This window comes from Falco naumanni, chromosome 12 (genome assembly GCF_017639655.2).
Source record: "Falco naumanni isolate bFalNau1 chromosome 12, bFalNau1.pat, whole genome shotgun sequence".
Lineage (NCBI taxonomy): Eukaryota > Metazoa > Chordata > Aves > Falconiformes > Falconidae > Falco > Falco naumanni.
The window spans coordinates 26,089,134-26,103,148 of record NC_054065.1 but is presented as its reverse complement, the minus strand read 5'-3'; the positions used below and the strand labels follow the sequence as shown (position 1 = coordinate 26,103,148).

The following is a 14,015-nucleotide window of genomic DNA, read 5'->3' as shown; positions in this document are numbered from 1 at the left end:
AGATCATCGCATGCTTTTAAAATCATCACCGCTAACTGGGGGTAGGGCGGGGGGGCGGGGGGGGGGGGGTGTCGGGGCTGGGGCTGCAGGGGGCAAAAGTTTCCATGTAGATAATGATTATAGATGATGGGATTCATGAGGAGGGGTGCTCGCACAAATAAACACGTCTACTGTAGCCGGCGAGAGGGGCCCGATCCGGCCGGGGCCTCCCTCCCTGCCCGGGGCGGATTGCGGGAGCGAGGGGCGGGGGGGCCGAGGCACCCCGCAGCCCGGGGAAAGCCATCGGGGCTGTACCCCTCCCACCCCCCGGAGGCGTCCCCAAGGGCTTGCTTGAGAAGAAAGCAGAGACCCTCCAGCCCGCACCCGCCGACCGCTAACCGGCCACGGCTGCGCTGACAGACACCAGCGGGTGGGGGCGGGAAGGGGGTCTCCAGGGCAGGGGAAGGGGCCACTCGGGCCAAACCGTCCGCACCGGGATCTGCCCCTGGAAACACAGTGTGGCGAGCGAAAATTTCGGGGAGACGGGCCGGCGCCGTGCAGCATCCCATCCTCCTCCTTCCCGCTTTCCGAGGCTGGGGCCAGGCACGGGCTGGAGGCTCGGGAGTCCCGGCGCGGCTGGGGGTCTGTCCCGCTCCCGCACGGGTCAGCGCCCTCCGCAGCCCGGCGTGGCTCGGGCAGGGCCGGGCGGGCCCCTCCGCCTGCAGCAGCCCGCCCGCCGAAGGGCTAAGGGAGAGAGTGCCTGAGGCGAGGGGAGAGAGAAGGGGGAAAGGGGGAGCCCCGGCTGCAGCCTTCCCGGTAACCCCGCCGCCGCTTCCCGGGCCGGGGCACCGCGCAGCGCCCGCTGCCCGCGAGGCGCCGTGGCAGGCGGCGTTTTTCCAGGGAAAACGGCTTTGGGCTGCCGCTCGGGCCAGCAAACGGGAAAGGAGGCGCGGGGGGGGGGGGGGGGGGGGGGGGGGTTGGGGGGGGAAGAAAGTGCCTCCGGCTTTGGCATCTGCGCTGCCGCCTCGCCCGGGGCCGGGGCACGGCTGGCGGAGCGGGGCAGCAGAGCCCGGGGACAGCGGTGCCGCGAGGAGGGTAAAATCACCGCTTGCCGTGATTTATCAGCCGTCTCTGACCCCTGAATAGTTGACTTACATGGTTGGTGACACATTACCCAGGAAATGGGGCTGGCGTGATTTGTGGAGTGTCTGTGCCCCCCTCTCCCCTCCCCCCCCAACCCCCTCCCCTCTTTTCTGCTGCTGGGCGCAGGAAACCTCCTGCCTCTCCGTCCCGCCCAGCATCCGCGTCCCCTCCATCACCCCCATCCCCGCATGCAGGCAGCCGGGGTAACCCCCACGGGCCCGGCCCGGCCGACGGGGTGGTCCCGGGCAGCCTCCTTCTCTAGGCGCTGGTCATCGCAGTGGAGGGGGGGGAACAGGCGATGGCAACGAAGGCCGGGAGAGATGGCCTGGGATCAGGCATAGCTGGAGGGGTGTGATGGCTGCAAACCTTTGATTTGGGGTTTGCCTGGAGAACAGGGGTGGAGGAGGGTGGCCTGGGTTTTTTAAGGCAAGCAGAAATTTGATTATAGCGTACGGCAGAGGTCTGTGATTTGCGGTGAGCGGATTTCATTAACTACGGCCGTTTGAGTCTCGGAAAACCCGGTCAGGCCCGCGGGGCCAGGGACGAAGCTGACCCCGAGGGCGGCTGGCGAAAGGGGCTCGGCCGCGGCGCCGGTTCTCCGGGCCGGGGAGACCCGCGACGGCTGCGGGGCTGGCACAGCCGCGGGCACTGCCCTGCGGGTCCCTCGCCTCGGCTTCCCGCAGCCCCCCGGGCATAGCCCGGAGGGAAGGGAGGGCGGGGGGCGGCCGCTTTCCCCGCTGCCCCGGCGGGCAGGGGCAGTCCCGGCCCCTGCGCTGGCTTTCTGCAGGGAGGCCGTGGGGCGCAGGGCGCCTTTCGCCCCACCTCCACCCGTGTCACCTGCTGCAGCCGTCACCGAGACGAGAGGAGGGTGGGTTAGCTCGCCCTACCTCGAGGTTTAGCTACGGCGGTCCCATTTGTGATGATGATGATGGTGGTGGTGGTGGTGGTGTGGTGAAGGAGGCAGCAGCGGGCGGGGGGTGTCCGGAGCGGCAGCTTAGCCCGCCCCTTCGGGGGCTTTCGGGCTGCCCGCCGGCGCAGGAGTGGTATCGGGTCTAATTGCCGTCAACGAATGTCACCGGCAGAAGGAAAAACAAAAGCTGCCTCCAAAGATCCCGGAGCAGAATTTGGCAAGGCTCCTAAAGACACCAATTAGCAAAGGCTAAACCCATTAATGAAGTGGCGGCTCTCTGGTTTCAGCCAGGTGGTGCAGATCAGAGCGCCTGTATCTGCAGCAGAGCTCCGCTTCCCTCCAGCCAGGACCTCACAGCAAACCTCCACATCAATAATACGCTTAATGGATCTCATTAGGGCTGGGGCCGCCGGTCCCGGCCTGGGAGCAGGGGGGGCTGAGGGGAGCAGGGGGGCAGCACTCCCCCCGCGGAGGGACGGGCTGCCTTCCCCGGGGGGCGACGACCGGGCGGGGCGGGTACCCCCCGCAGGTACCTGGCTCTCCCCGCTACCTGTCCGAGCCCGTGGGTTCGAGCAAAACCCATTTCCAGCCGCCTCTTTCGAATCAAGAAGACCTTGCCGTCGCCTCGCCGGGCTCACACACCACCACCACCGCCCCTTTCCCCTTGATCCGAGCACTCCCGGCCCGCCAAGCCCCGAGCATCCCCGGGCGGTCGGGCAGCGGGAGGTGGCGGGGGGGGAAAGGGGGGTGGTTGAGGGGGGAACGCCTTGCCGCGAGCACAGCAGCCCCCGCCGCGGCTGTGCAAGGGGAGGGAAGGGGCTCCGCACATCGATTTAGGAAGAGCAGTGTCCAGACCATACCTCTGTAAAAGGGGAGAAGGGAAGAAATATTTCCGCTTCTGCTAGGGGAAAACAAAAAACAGGGGGAAAAAAAAAGAAAAAAAAAAAAAGAGAAGAAAGGAGGAAGAAAGGAAAGCTGGGGTAGGGTAAGCTCGGCCGAGGTGAGCTAGAATATTTAGCTAATGGAGGTGGACGATGAAAGGAGACTTCATATTTCTCTCCGAGGAGTCTCTCCAGGTCCGCAGCCGAGAATACACACAGCAAACGTTGTGCTTGAATTATAGCTGAGGGTTTGCTTTATTTGAATTCACTAGTGTTTATTTAAGAAAGTGAATAAAGGTTTTGTGTAAACAGCCATTATTTCTGATGAGCGCTCAACAGCAATAAGAAGGGGGTGGTTTTTTTAGTCGAGATTGTGGCAAAAGTTGACATTTCGGAGATTGCAGTTTGTCTTGCCGACGCCAGGCAGTCCCGAGGCATGAGCTGCAGGGAAAGCTGTGTGTGCCTGTGAGTGTGAAACGGCGATGCCGAGCGAGCCGGGGTCTGAAAACAATTATTTTTTAAGACATCAGCTTAAGCCCGACATTAAAATAAAATAAAAATATTTTCCTAAGGAGCGGGGCCGGTCTCGCTCAGCTAACGAGGGAGGCGAACTCAGGTTTCGCTGCCGCCGGCCCCGCGCCCGCGGGCTCTGCGGGGGGGGGCAGCGCCGACCCGGGGGGCTGCTGCGGACACCCACCCCCCCCGGGCGGGGCAGCGGTGGACACCAAGGCGAGCTCCTCGCCAGGCCCTTTTCGTACCGTAAATCACTTGCTTGAAGCATTCCGTCTGTTTTGGTTTATTATTGTTATTTCTCTCGTCTTCTTCTAACGCGGCTGTTATTTCCCAGGTTGACTCGAGTCTCTTTGGAGATGGGAGGTTTTTGGTAAGAAAACGGGCGAGAAGGAAAGGATCTCGTTGGACTTAATACAGCGCCCGGGGAAGGTGGTGATTATCGGTAAGGTGCTCCCCGGGAAGGAGCTCAGCAGGAGCTGGCTCTGAGCAGCCCGGCTGCGCACCTCTGCGGGTGTGGATGCTCGTAGACGGGGCTGGGATGCCGGAGGGGCACGGAGAGGCCTCCCGCTTCGTTATTAATCCGATTTCCCACACGTGCCACGCAGGGAGGAGGCAGGGAAACCTCCGCTCGGCAATGCGTATCGTTCCCGTGTCTTGATCTCCCGTACAAGCTCTCATCTGAAATAAACCCGAAAAATCTCTGCCGGGCACCGGGGAGGGGAAGCGTGTGCTGAAGAGCCTGTCCTGGCCGCGGGGACGGGCGGCAGCGCGGGGGAAGCCCCCCCGGCCCCTCCGAGGGGACCCCGGCCCCGGCCAGGCGGGGGGAGCCGCGCCAGCACAGACCCGTTGCGGGTTGGGTGTAGCCCAAGGGATTTGGGTTCGGCTGGCACAGGTCTGAACAGAGTCACAACGGATTTAGGGGGGGTAAAGAGACCGCCCGAAAAGCTGCGACCCCCAGTTGAAAGACCATCGAGGAACCGGATCGGCGGGGGAACCGCGGGCTCGGGCATTTCGCCTTCAGAAATAACCAGCATCAAAATCCTTCCGTGTTACCAGCGATAATAAAGCAAACAAAAAAGGGGTACCCCCCGAATTTTTTTTGGACCTGTCTGGGGGTGGTGGTGGTGCATTGAGCTACGGACAGGTCGACTTCGCCGACGACCGGCGGCCGGGCTGTCTGCAATCACGACACTATCCAGACTTTTCTCCGCAGAAACGGAGCAGCAACTGCAGCCTCGCAGGACCGGGCAAACTCCCTTCCCTGGCGCGACGGGCACAAATCCCTCCACCCGTTCATCTTTCACTAAACTCGTTTTCGTGGGTTTGCTCTACCTGCCCGAAGAAGTGCACAACGGGAGCAATGGGTGGAGAGAGATTATTTTTTCCCTATCGGTGGGAGAAAGGAAAAAAAAAATCCCTCCCGGCCCCGCCGCTTGGCCAGAGCAGCAGCCCGAGGTGCGCGGAGCACCAAAGCCGGGGGGCGGGGGCAGGGGTGCGGGGGTGGGGCGGGGGTGCACGGAGGCAAATTCAGGGGCAGAGCGAAGGAAATTTACTCCAGCCTTTCATTCGGATCTGAGCATCTTTCTTGGTAGCCTGAGTCCCAACAATGTTTTTTTTCCCCATTTCACCGCGTTATCTTAAAAAGGTGCCATAAAGGCGCTGTTTCTGCTTTCTCCCCGATCCGGGGGCCAGGCGGGCATTGCTCTCCCGTTATTTGGGGAGCCCGGGGGGACGGTGGGTGTACAGCCTGCCCCCTTCGCTTGGAGGTGCGGATTCCTCTAACCCAAAGGGAAAAATCACTTTCCCGACTCGATTTTCCTTTCTCATCTGACAAGAGCCGCCTTACACCCCTCTCTCCGCACGGCTTAGTCTTTAGGAAGCAAAACCAAGAGGCAAATAAATCCCTGCGTGTCCCCAAGCCGCACCACGGCGGGAGCCACGTTTCGCTGGACATCTGTCCCCAGCTTCCCGTGCTGGCGGGGGGGCACGGCCCGCCGCAGTCCCCGCGCTGCTCCCCGGGAACAGCCGCTTTCTGGGGCTGGAAGCGAACTGCAGGGCCCGCTCCGCGCCCCGAAAAGCCGTGACACCCCCCTTTTCCTCCCTGACGGTGTCTTCAAGGCAGAACCGAATTACAGGCCCCTTCCAGATCCTTCCCGCCGCTTCCCTGTCCCAGCAGGGCTCGGCCGGGGACGGCGCCCCGGGTGCGTCCAGGGGCGCAGCAGAGCTTCGTGCGCGCCCCTCCTGGAAATGTCCCAGCCCGTCGTGGCTCTGGTGGAGCCGCTGCCCGCTCGGTTACGCCTAATTTACCATTTCACCCGTCCCCTCTTCGCCCAGCCAGACGGCCCCTGGGCTCGCCGCTGGCCCCAGCTCTTTTCCCCCCAGCGCTTGTGGCGGGGGGATGCTGCCGGCATTGCCTCCTCCCTCCTCAGGTGTTGGCTCCTGCCAGTGTCCCCCTGCTAGCAGGGGTGGCCTCGAGGAGCGTGTCCTCCCCGGCAGACACACACACACACCCCGGCCCCGGAGGATTTCTCGCCCAAGCCCTCAGGGAAGCAGCAGGCGAGGGCCAGGCGCTCCCTCGCCACCGCATCGCCGGAGGACACTGGGGATTTTTCGGTCTTTCGCCTTATTTCTCCTTCTCCCCTTCCTTTCTGGCGGTGTCACAGGCTCAGCGCCCGTCGGCCTCGTAGAGGGCTTCGCTTCGCCTGCCCGAGCCCTAACCCCCCTGGGCAGGACCGGGCCTGCCCCGGCCCCGCGCGCATTGGCAACGGGATTGCTCCGACGGGGGCCCCACCGGGAGCGCCGAGGCCGGGGGCTCCTCACCGCTGCGGCTTTAACCGACGCTGCTGGGGCTGGAAGGAGGGGGAAGCAGCCAGGCCGAGAAGCTGCTCCTCGCCCTCCCCCGAGCCCCGGCAGCCGCCAGCGCCGAGCACCCCAGCGCTTTACACACTTCCGAGGAGCGAAGCGGGAGATGAACCCGAGCGGAGCCGGCGGGCGCCGGCCTGGACCCCAGGGCAGCCCCGGCAGAGCCGCCCGGCCGCACGCTCCCTCCTGGGGAGGGCAGCCAGCCTGGCAGCGCCCGCCGAGGGGGAAAAGGGGCCGCCGCGACCCTCCCCCATCCCCCGGCGCAGCGCCGCGCTCCCGCCCACCGCCGCGGCCCGATCCTGCGCTCGGGCACCGCGCCGCGCGCGCGTAGCGCCTGCGTGACGTCACAGCGCGCCCCCCCGGGCCGCACAGTCACGCTGTGACGTCACAGCACGACCTCCCCACCCCGCCGCGGCGGTTTGCGGAGGGATGCGCGGCAAATCGGAGCGACACCAAAGCAAAGCCAAGCCAACATGCAAACACCCCCTCGCACCCCCCCCCCGCACCCCAGCGCGGCCCCGCCGGCTGGTGGCAGCGCCCCTGCGAGTGGCGGCGAGCCGGGCAGCCCCGGCCCGGGGGGCACCGCAGCCCGGCAGCCGCCCCGCGAGGGACATATATGTGCATCTACAGATGTAATTGGCAACTTTCTCAGCGAGGCACAATTTTGCGTAATCAAATCCGGTCGTTGTCATCGCCTCCATTAGAAAAGGAAGGGGGAAAGAAAAAAAAAAAAAAAAAAAAAGAGGAGGAGGCTGCTTCGGGAGGCTTTTCGAGGCGAGGAGAGACAGTGGCTGCCTGTGAGCGGGGCGAGGGCAGCTGGGGCAGCCTCACCAGCCCTCGGCCCTGGTCAACAGACTGACGTGGTTACAAACCATAGCAAACATTTTATTTACAGGAGATAGATAGATATATATTTATATATTTTGTCAGTGCAGTATTTCTTGGCCAGATTATTCGAAGCAACACGTTGCAACCGATGAGGACGTTGGCAAAATACTTCACATTGTAAATTGTTTGGGGGGGCGGGGAGGGGAGAGAGGGATTTCGGAGCAAGGTCTCAAAGTCCCTCGCTCAGGTTTTCCTGGAGAGGACAAGGGGCGGGAAATGGAGAACAAAATAAAATTAAAAATAAAAATTAAAAAAAAAAAAAAAAGAGAAATCCCGCTCTCTTGCGAGCAGCGTGGAGGGGCAGGCGGCCGCCTCACGCACAGCCATCCCGGAGCCGGGGCTCCCCGCTCCGCCCGCGGCCCCGGCCCCTCGCTCCGGCCCGGTGCCGTGCCGGCCCCGCCGCGCTCCCGGGGCGGAGGAAGGGAGATAAATTAGCGCGCAGGTCCCGGGCGCGGGGCCGCCCCGTCTATAGGCCGCTCCGCGGCTCGGGGCTGGCGGCGGCGGCGGCGGGCGGCGGCGAGGGGAGGCCGGTGCTGGCGGAGGGCTTGCCGAGCCCGGCGGCTTGCAGGCTCCGCTCGGCGCCCTCAGTCCGTTCCGTGTCGCTGGGGGCCATGTCGAGGGATTCGGCGTCGCTGCTGTCGCTGTCGCCCTCGGAGCGGCTGGGGCTGTGCTCGGGCTCCCCGGCGGCGGCGGGCGGTGCGGCGGCTCGTTGGGCCTCCGGCTCCGGCTCCGGCGGCGGCTCCTTGTCCTTCTGGGCCTGCGCCTCCTTGGAGTGCCGCCACTTCATCCGCCGGTTCTGGAACCACACCTTCACCTGCGGCCGCGCCGCCCTCAGACGGGCGGCACGGCCCCCACCGCGCACCGCACCGCGCCGCGCCGCACCGCGCCCCGCACCGCCTTCCGCCGGGGACGCGCAGCGCGGGGAGAAAAGGAGGCGCCGGCCTCACCTCCCCCTGCCCACACCGCGACCAAGGTGGCTTTTAATTTTTTTCTTCTTCTAGGTCGTGTGTTTAAATACCAAACGCACACCCCCTTCCCCCCGCCGTTTTCTTTCTCCCCCCCCCCCCTCCCTTCTGCTTCTTCTTCCAGGAAACCAAATCTTGCTCAAGAAACCACAGCGTTATACAATTCTGTGCGCTGCGGGCCCTCAATAGTGGAATCATTACAGAGTGGCGTTTAATGATTCCGTTTGAAGAAGAATTTTCACTTCCCCAGAACTAAGGATTTCACAACGCGGGGAGAGATTTAGAAAAAAAAAAACCAAACCAAAAAAACAGAATAGAAGAAAAAATGAGGGACATTAAAAATAGTGTCTTCTTTTCTACTTCCTTTGACCTAAACTGCCTCCTACAGCGAGTTGCACTTCAGCAAAGCGCACGCAGCTGATCCGCCCCGGCCCTGCTCGGGCTGCTCCGCGCTGGCCCAAACGAAGGCGAAAGCTCCGCGCCGGGCCGCGGAACGCCGGAGAACCTGCGCGCAGGCGGCGGCCGGGCCGAGGTGCCGCTCCTCAGCCAGCCCCGGCGGAGGTTAAGGAAGTGAAAAGGCTTCGCAGCCCACCCCCACCCCCCACTCCCTCCCCCCCCCGGCCGTACGCCTCCGAACTGGAAGTAAGATTTGAAATAAACCCGAAGCCGTTCTTACTTGAGCATCTGTCAGCCCCAGCATCGCCGCCAGTTGCTTTCTGTCCGGTTTGGTGACATATTTCTGGATTTCGAACCGTTTTTCTAAACCTTTCCTCTGCAGGTTGGAAAAAACAGCCCTGGACCAGGAGCGTTTCCTCTTGTACGTCTGGGGCAGCGTGTCCTTGGTTAAAACTGCATATGGACCTGGGGGTGGGGGTGGGGGGGGGGTAGGGAGAGAGAGGGAGACGGCGTTATTAATACCGATGCCTGAAAGGGAGCCTTAAATCGATGGAAATACCGGCGGCGTGCGGGGAAGGCCCGGGCCCGTTGCCTGCCCGCCCCGCCAGCCCGTGCCTCCTGGGGGCAGGGATGGAGCCGCTCGGCCCCCGCGTCCCTTCCTCGCCCCCCGCCCGCCCCTGCTCTCAGGGCCCAGCTTTTATTTTTGACCTAGACGGGACGGTCCTCTGGGTCAGGCCCTAGCCGGCTCTTCCTTCCCCCCCCTCGCAGCCCGACTTTCGCCCAAAATCTGAGCCTCGCTAGAAAACGTACGCCCTGGCCTTTCAAAAGAGTCTGGCGAGCCCCTCCGGGAGGAGAGCGCCGGGGCCGGGGGGGCTGCTCCGGGACGGAGGGCCCTGCGCCACGGGAGGGTCGACGAGGGACGAGATGTACCTGGAAAAGTGTCTTGAAACTGGTGCTGAACTGAGCTCCTTGGGTTTGTGTTTAAGGGACCCAGGATAGCAGAGGCCTCGTTAATGGGCTCTAGAGACGCGAAGAACTGGCCGGCGGAAGGCTGCAAGCTGGGGAGATGAACCCCAGTTTGGCGGCTGGTAGTTAATAAGGAGGTCAGATCTGTGAGCACAGGAACAAGGAGAGCTCTGTTACACCGCGGTCCGTTCCGGGCGACGGGGCCGGGGGGAAGCAGGTCCCCGGCCGGAGGGGCTGGGCGGGAGGACGGGACGAGACGACACCCGGCATCGCCTCCTCGCCCCAGGGCTCTGCTCGGGGGAGGCGGCCGCGCCCCGGCCGTCGGGCATCCCCGCTGGATTCGCTCCCTTGGTGAGGGTGTTTATACGCCGCGGGGGGAGATGGCTTGCAGCGAACGCCTTTCAAAACGGGCTGCGCCCTCGGGGCACAGAGCCGCGGCCCGCTCTGGGACGCGGGGGCCGTTTCTCTCGCTATTTTTACGCTATCGCTATTTTCCCCAGCGGCGCAAGTCCTGTGCCGCGGGCTGCTGCCCTGCTCGGGGCCGGGGGGGCTGTTTTAGGGAGCGCTGTTAGAGACTCGGCTTTCTAAGGCTTTGGTGAGTAACTCTTTCTCCCGGCTAGCTGGGGCAGCGTTCACACCGCGGTTCTACTCGCTACCAGCACCGACAGCAGAAATCAGAGAGCCCCAAGAGCGCGCAAAGCGGGCAAGCCACGTTCTCTACCTCTCAGCGTGTTGCCTTCCTTGACTTTGGGGTCAAACTCCGCCGATAAAATGCGGTCGATGCCGAATTTCAGGTCCTTGCTGGCGGGCGCCGGCGCCGAGCCGTGCGTATGGCCGCCCGGCAGCCGGGCAGGGGCCGGGGCGCCTCCGCCACCCGCAGCCGCCGCCGCCGCCGCCGCGGGGGACCGGTGCTGCGGGGGGCGGTGGTGGTGGGAGTGGTAGGCGGCGGAGAGCGGCGAGAGGCGCGGCGGGAAGGCGGCGGCGGGGGCGTCGGGGGCCACGACGGGCGTGGGCCGGAGCGGCGAGGCGGCGGCGTGGAAGGGAGCGCCGTGGTGGACGGCTCCCAGCGCCGCCGGCATCCCGGTGCCGGGACCTCCGGGCAGGCTGTCGGCGGGTCCTCCCGCCGCCTCGCCGCCGGCGTGGAGGATGTCGGCGATGCAGAAAGACGGCTTCTTCGCCGCCGAGGCGTCCAGAGGGAAGCAGCCGCCGGCTGCCGGCCCCGATGCCGAGCAATACGCCGCTGACCACAAGCTGAAGTTGGAGGCGTAGAAAGGAGCCAGCCCGGCCGTGTACATCCTGCCCGGGGAGGGGACGCGCCGCTGCCGCTGCTCAGCTCCCGGGTGCGCGCCGCGGGGCTGCCCGCTGCCCCGGGCGCATGGGGAGGGATGGCGGGGCGAGAGGCGGCTGGCGGAGCACTTGCCGGATGGGCAAGAAGGGGGTAAACCCAACCGCCACCAACAAAAAAAAGAAAAAAATAATAAAAAAAAAGGAAAAAGTCCCCAGAAACCCACGGCGAGAAAGAGCGAGCGGGCGAGGAGCGGAGCGGCGCAAGCAAAACAAACCCAAACCAAACCCCCTTTCCTCGTACTGGGGGAAAAAAAAATATCCACCCCTCCCCAAAACTTTCTCTGGCAGCGACACTCCCGGCTCCGGAGCAGCCCTCGCTCCCTCCCTACGCCCAATCCACGATCCGCGGGGCCGGGATGCACCGCCCGCCGACACGCCCACGCAAGGGCCGGGTCGCGGGTACGGGCCACCGCGCCGCCAGCGCGCAAAATTGCGCGCTGGCGGCGCGGTGGCCCGTACCCGCGACCCGGCCCCACCCGATGTGCCCCACAAGGTACCCACCTCCCCCCACCTCCTTAAATTCCCCCCTCGACTTTTAACCCCCCCCCCCCAAAAAAAAACCAACAAAACAACACCAAAACACCTCACTGCGCTTGCCGCCGCTGTTTCCAAGCGTTTGAAAGAAACGCGCAAGAAAATTCTTGGCCGTTGCAAGCAGGGTCGCCCTCTTAGAAATTATTCCCAAGGAAATGTGTTTCCTTCCCGGATAAATGAGCCTTGGATAGCCTGGAAGAAAATCATCTTTTCTTTTTCTTCCATGCACGCAACATACGTATTGATGAGAGCTCTGAGTTTTTCTGGGCCCAGGGCACGTTGGATCCTGTATTAGCAGCGACTAATTAATTTTATTTTGTCGATAGTGTAATTTTATAGATTTTTACCGTGTTCTCCAGCCTGGTGGCTGCATCTGCTTCCACACCAATTTCAAATTAAAAACTAGTTTGCATTTTACAAACCTTTGACAACCGAATTACCCCCATTTTTTTAAGAACACAATCTATTCACTGCAGTAGTTCAGGGACAGATTTATCAAAGCGTCTTTTGCCCTGTTTTTCTCCCCTCTAACACCCACATTTGTCCCGACCTGACTCTGAAAAAACACGTTTAATTAATAAACACGTGTATTTAATTTTTGTTTTCATATACGTAAACGAGTCGCTGTCGTTTTGAGCAGGCTCGCGGGTCGGACGATTGCAGGTTGGCTTTGATTTTGTTTTTTAAAAAATAATATATTTTTAAATAGCTTCCCGACTTCTGAAGGTTGTCGGGGAACCGCCAGAAAGGCAAAGTATTTTTCTTTCGCCAGGTATGAAGACGTAGCTCCTGTGCGAATATTGAAACCACCTGCGAGCGAGGGGAACGCGGTCCTCAGCCATAATCCCGCGCAGGGGCAAAGGTGAGGCTGGTTCCCCCGGACAAGCCAGGCACAGATTCGCTTCGGTTTTTATTAACGAGACGAAACCGAAAAATAAAGACGGGCTGGCTTGCCGCAGCGCGTCCCGAAACCGACGGCGGCGAGAGAAAGGCTTGGTTAGGTTTGAACTTTTCCTGCTTCGACAGCGGAAAGCCCCTTTTCCTTGCATCCCCCGGCCCTTTATTTATGACCCGAGAGCCAGCCTCTTGCTCTCAAACCGGATCGAACGACTCCAGTTTCCCCGGCGTTTCCCCCTCGCAACGAAGCCGCCTGCCCGCCGCCTCCCGAGCCCGCCCCGGCACTGCCACCGGCACCGGGGCTGCTCGCCAGGGAGGAAAACCACACCACGGCGTTTTGTGTTGGCTATTATTATTATTATTATTATTATTATTATTATTATTATTATTATTATTTTAATGGTTGTTATTATTTTAGGAGCTTATTTCAGAGATCCGCTCGCCTCGCTGCCGTGCGGCGCCCGGCGGTGAGCAGCACTGGAGGGCAGCGCCCGTTTGCGGGGTCCCCGGGCAGCCCCAAGCCGGGGCACGGCCACAGCTGCGCTGCCCCGGCGCTGCCGGTGCCCAGGAGCGCGCTGGTCCCGGTGCTTGGCGCGCAGAGAAGCGCTCCTTCCGCGCTATCCCCCCGCGGCGACCGAAATGCCACCAAAGGGAACGCTGAACCCGTCGCAGCAAAGCACTTGCCCCCCGGGCAGGGCCTGGGGAGGACGAGGCAGTGGGGGACCCCGAGCCGGGGGGCAGGTGCCTCCCCGGGGCCCGCTCGCTCCGCGCCCGGCCGCGCTGCGCTGCGCCCCTACGCATCCCCCGCCGGCGCACCGAGGCGCACCTGCCTTCCCCCCCCCCCCGGGCCTCTCCCGGGGGACAGGGCTGTCCCAAAGGCCCCCGCAGGCCTCCCTGCCCGTGCACCTTCCTCCTCGGCGGCCGGGGAGGAGCAGGGCTGCGCGGCCGCGCTGGCCGGGGGGGCGGCCGCCCCTCCTCCCCGCGCAAGGAGGGAGAAGGCTGCAGGAAACCCGGGGCTCGCTGCAGTCCAGGTCATCTCCTGTTTTTTGAGAGGTTCCAACTCGGACTAAATGAGCGGATGTGCCTGCGAGATTTGTCCCAAAATAGAAGCGGCTTTAGTATTTTAGGATACAGCAGAAATCCTTATTTCTTCCGGAGAAAAACTTCATAATGAGCGCGAGCACTTCCCTTTTCAATATTTGTGCAACTTTATCTCGACCAGCAAGTTGCTTTGGTGACGCAAATCCGCCCTTGTGTATTGCAACTACAAAAATAAATGCAAGGAAATCAATTCCCTTCTAGCAATGAAAACATAAATATACAGCTGCGACTTTCCCCTTTAATCTTGCTTTCCGAGGGACTCGAGGAGGCGGCGAATGAACTGTGCCGGCGGGAGCGATGCCTTTTTTTTTCTTTTTTTTTTTTGAGGAATGAAGTCTCGAAGGACCCCCCTTTTTTTTTTTTCCCTTCCCCGAGGCCGACAAAGGAGGTGGAAAAAAATTATACGAGTCTTACGAGGGGAAAATAGCAGCGCTAACCCCGAGGCGCTGTAGCTCGGCGGCCCCACCGGCGGGCAGCCGGCCGGGAGCATCCCGGAAAGGGCCGGGCCCTGCCCGCCCGCGCCCCACCGGGGGGACGGGCCGCTCCTTCGGCCGCCCCAGCCCCTCCGAGCTCCCCGTGCTGAGCAGGCCGAGCCCGTCGACCCTGCCGGGCCAGCCGGAGCCCCCCGACCGC

The 14,015-nt window shown here is 62.8% G+C and overlaps 1 protein-coding gene across 2 annotated transcripts; it reads right to left on the bottom strand.

Annotated features, from left to right (window-relative positions):
- Positions 1-7,176: 7,176 nt before the first annotated feature.
- Positions 7,177-11,217, bottom strand: HLX (H2.0 like homeobox). 2 transcript variants are annotated; one of them, XM_040612357.1, is made up of 4 exons: positions 10,225-11,217; positions 9,468-9,647; positions 8,818-9,002; positions 7,177-7,990 (listed from the first exon to the last, which is right to left on the bottom strand). In XM_040612357.1, the coding sequence occupies exons 1-4, from the start codon at positions 10,796-10,798 to the stop codon at positions 7,643-7,645; spliced, it is 1,287 nt and encodes a 428-aa protein (XP_040468291.1). In that variant the 5' UTR covers positions 10,799-11,217; the 3' UTR covers positions 7,177-7,642. The 2 variants fall into 2 exon arrangements, with proteins under 2 accessions (XP_040468291.1, XP_040468292.1); XM_040612358.1 differs by lacking the exon at positions 9,468-9,647.
- Positions 11,218-14,015: the final 2,798 nt, after the last annotated feature.

Bases quoted from the DNA above. Each gene is read 5' to 3' on its own strand.
- HLX (XM_040612357.1), bottom strand. From the start codon at position 10,798: ATGTACACGGCCGGGCTGGCTCCTTTCTACGCCTCCAACTTCAGCTTG. The intron at 9,648-10,224 runs GTAGAGAACGTG...CTGTGCTCACAG, and splicing joins GGAAGGCAACACGCTGAGAG to ATCTGACCTCCTTATTAACT. The intron at 9,003-9,467 runs GTACATCTCGTC...CCCCACCCCCAG, and splicing joins GTTTCAAGACACTTTTCCAG to GTCCATATGCAGTTTTAACC.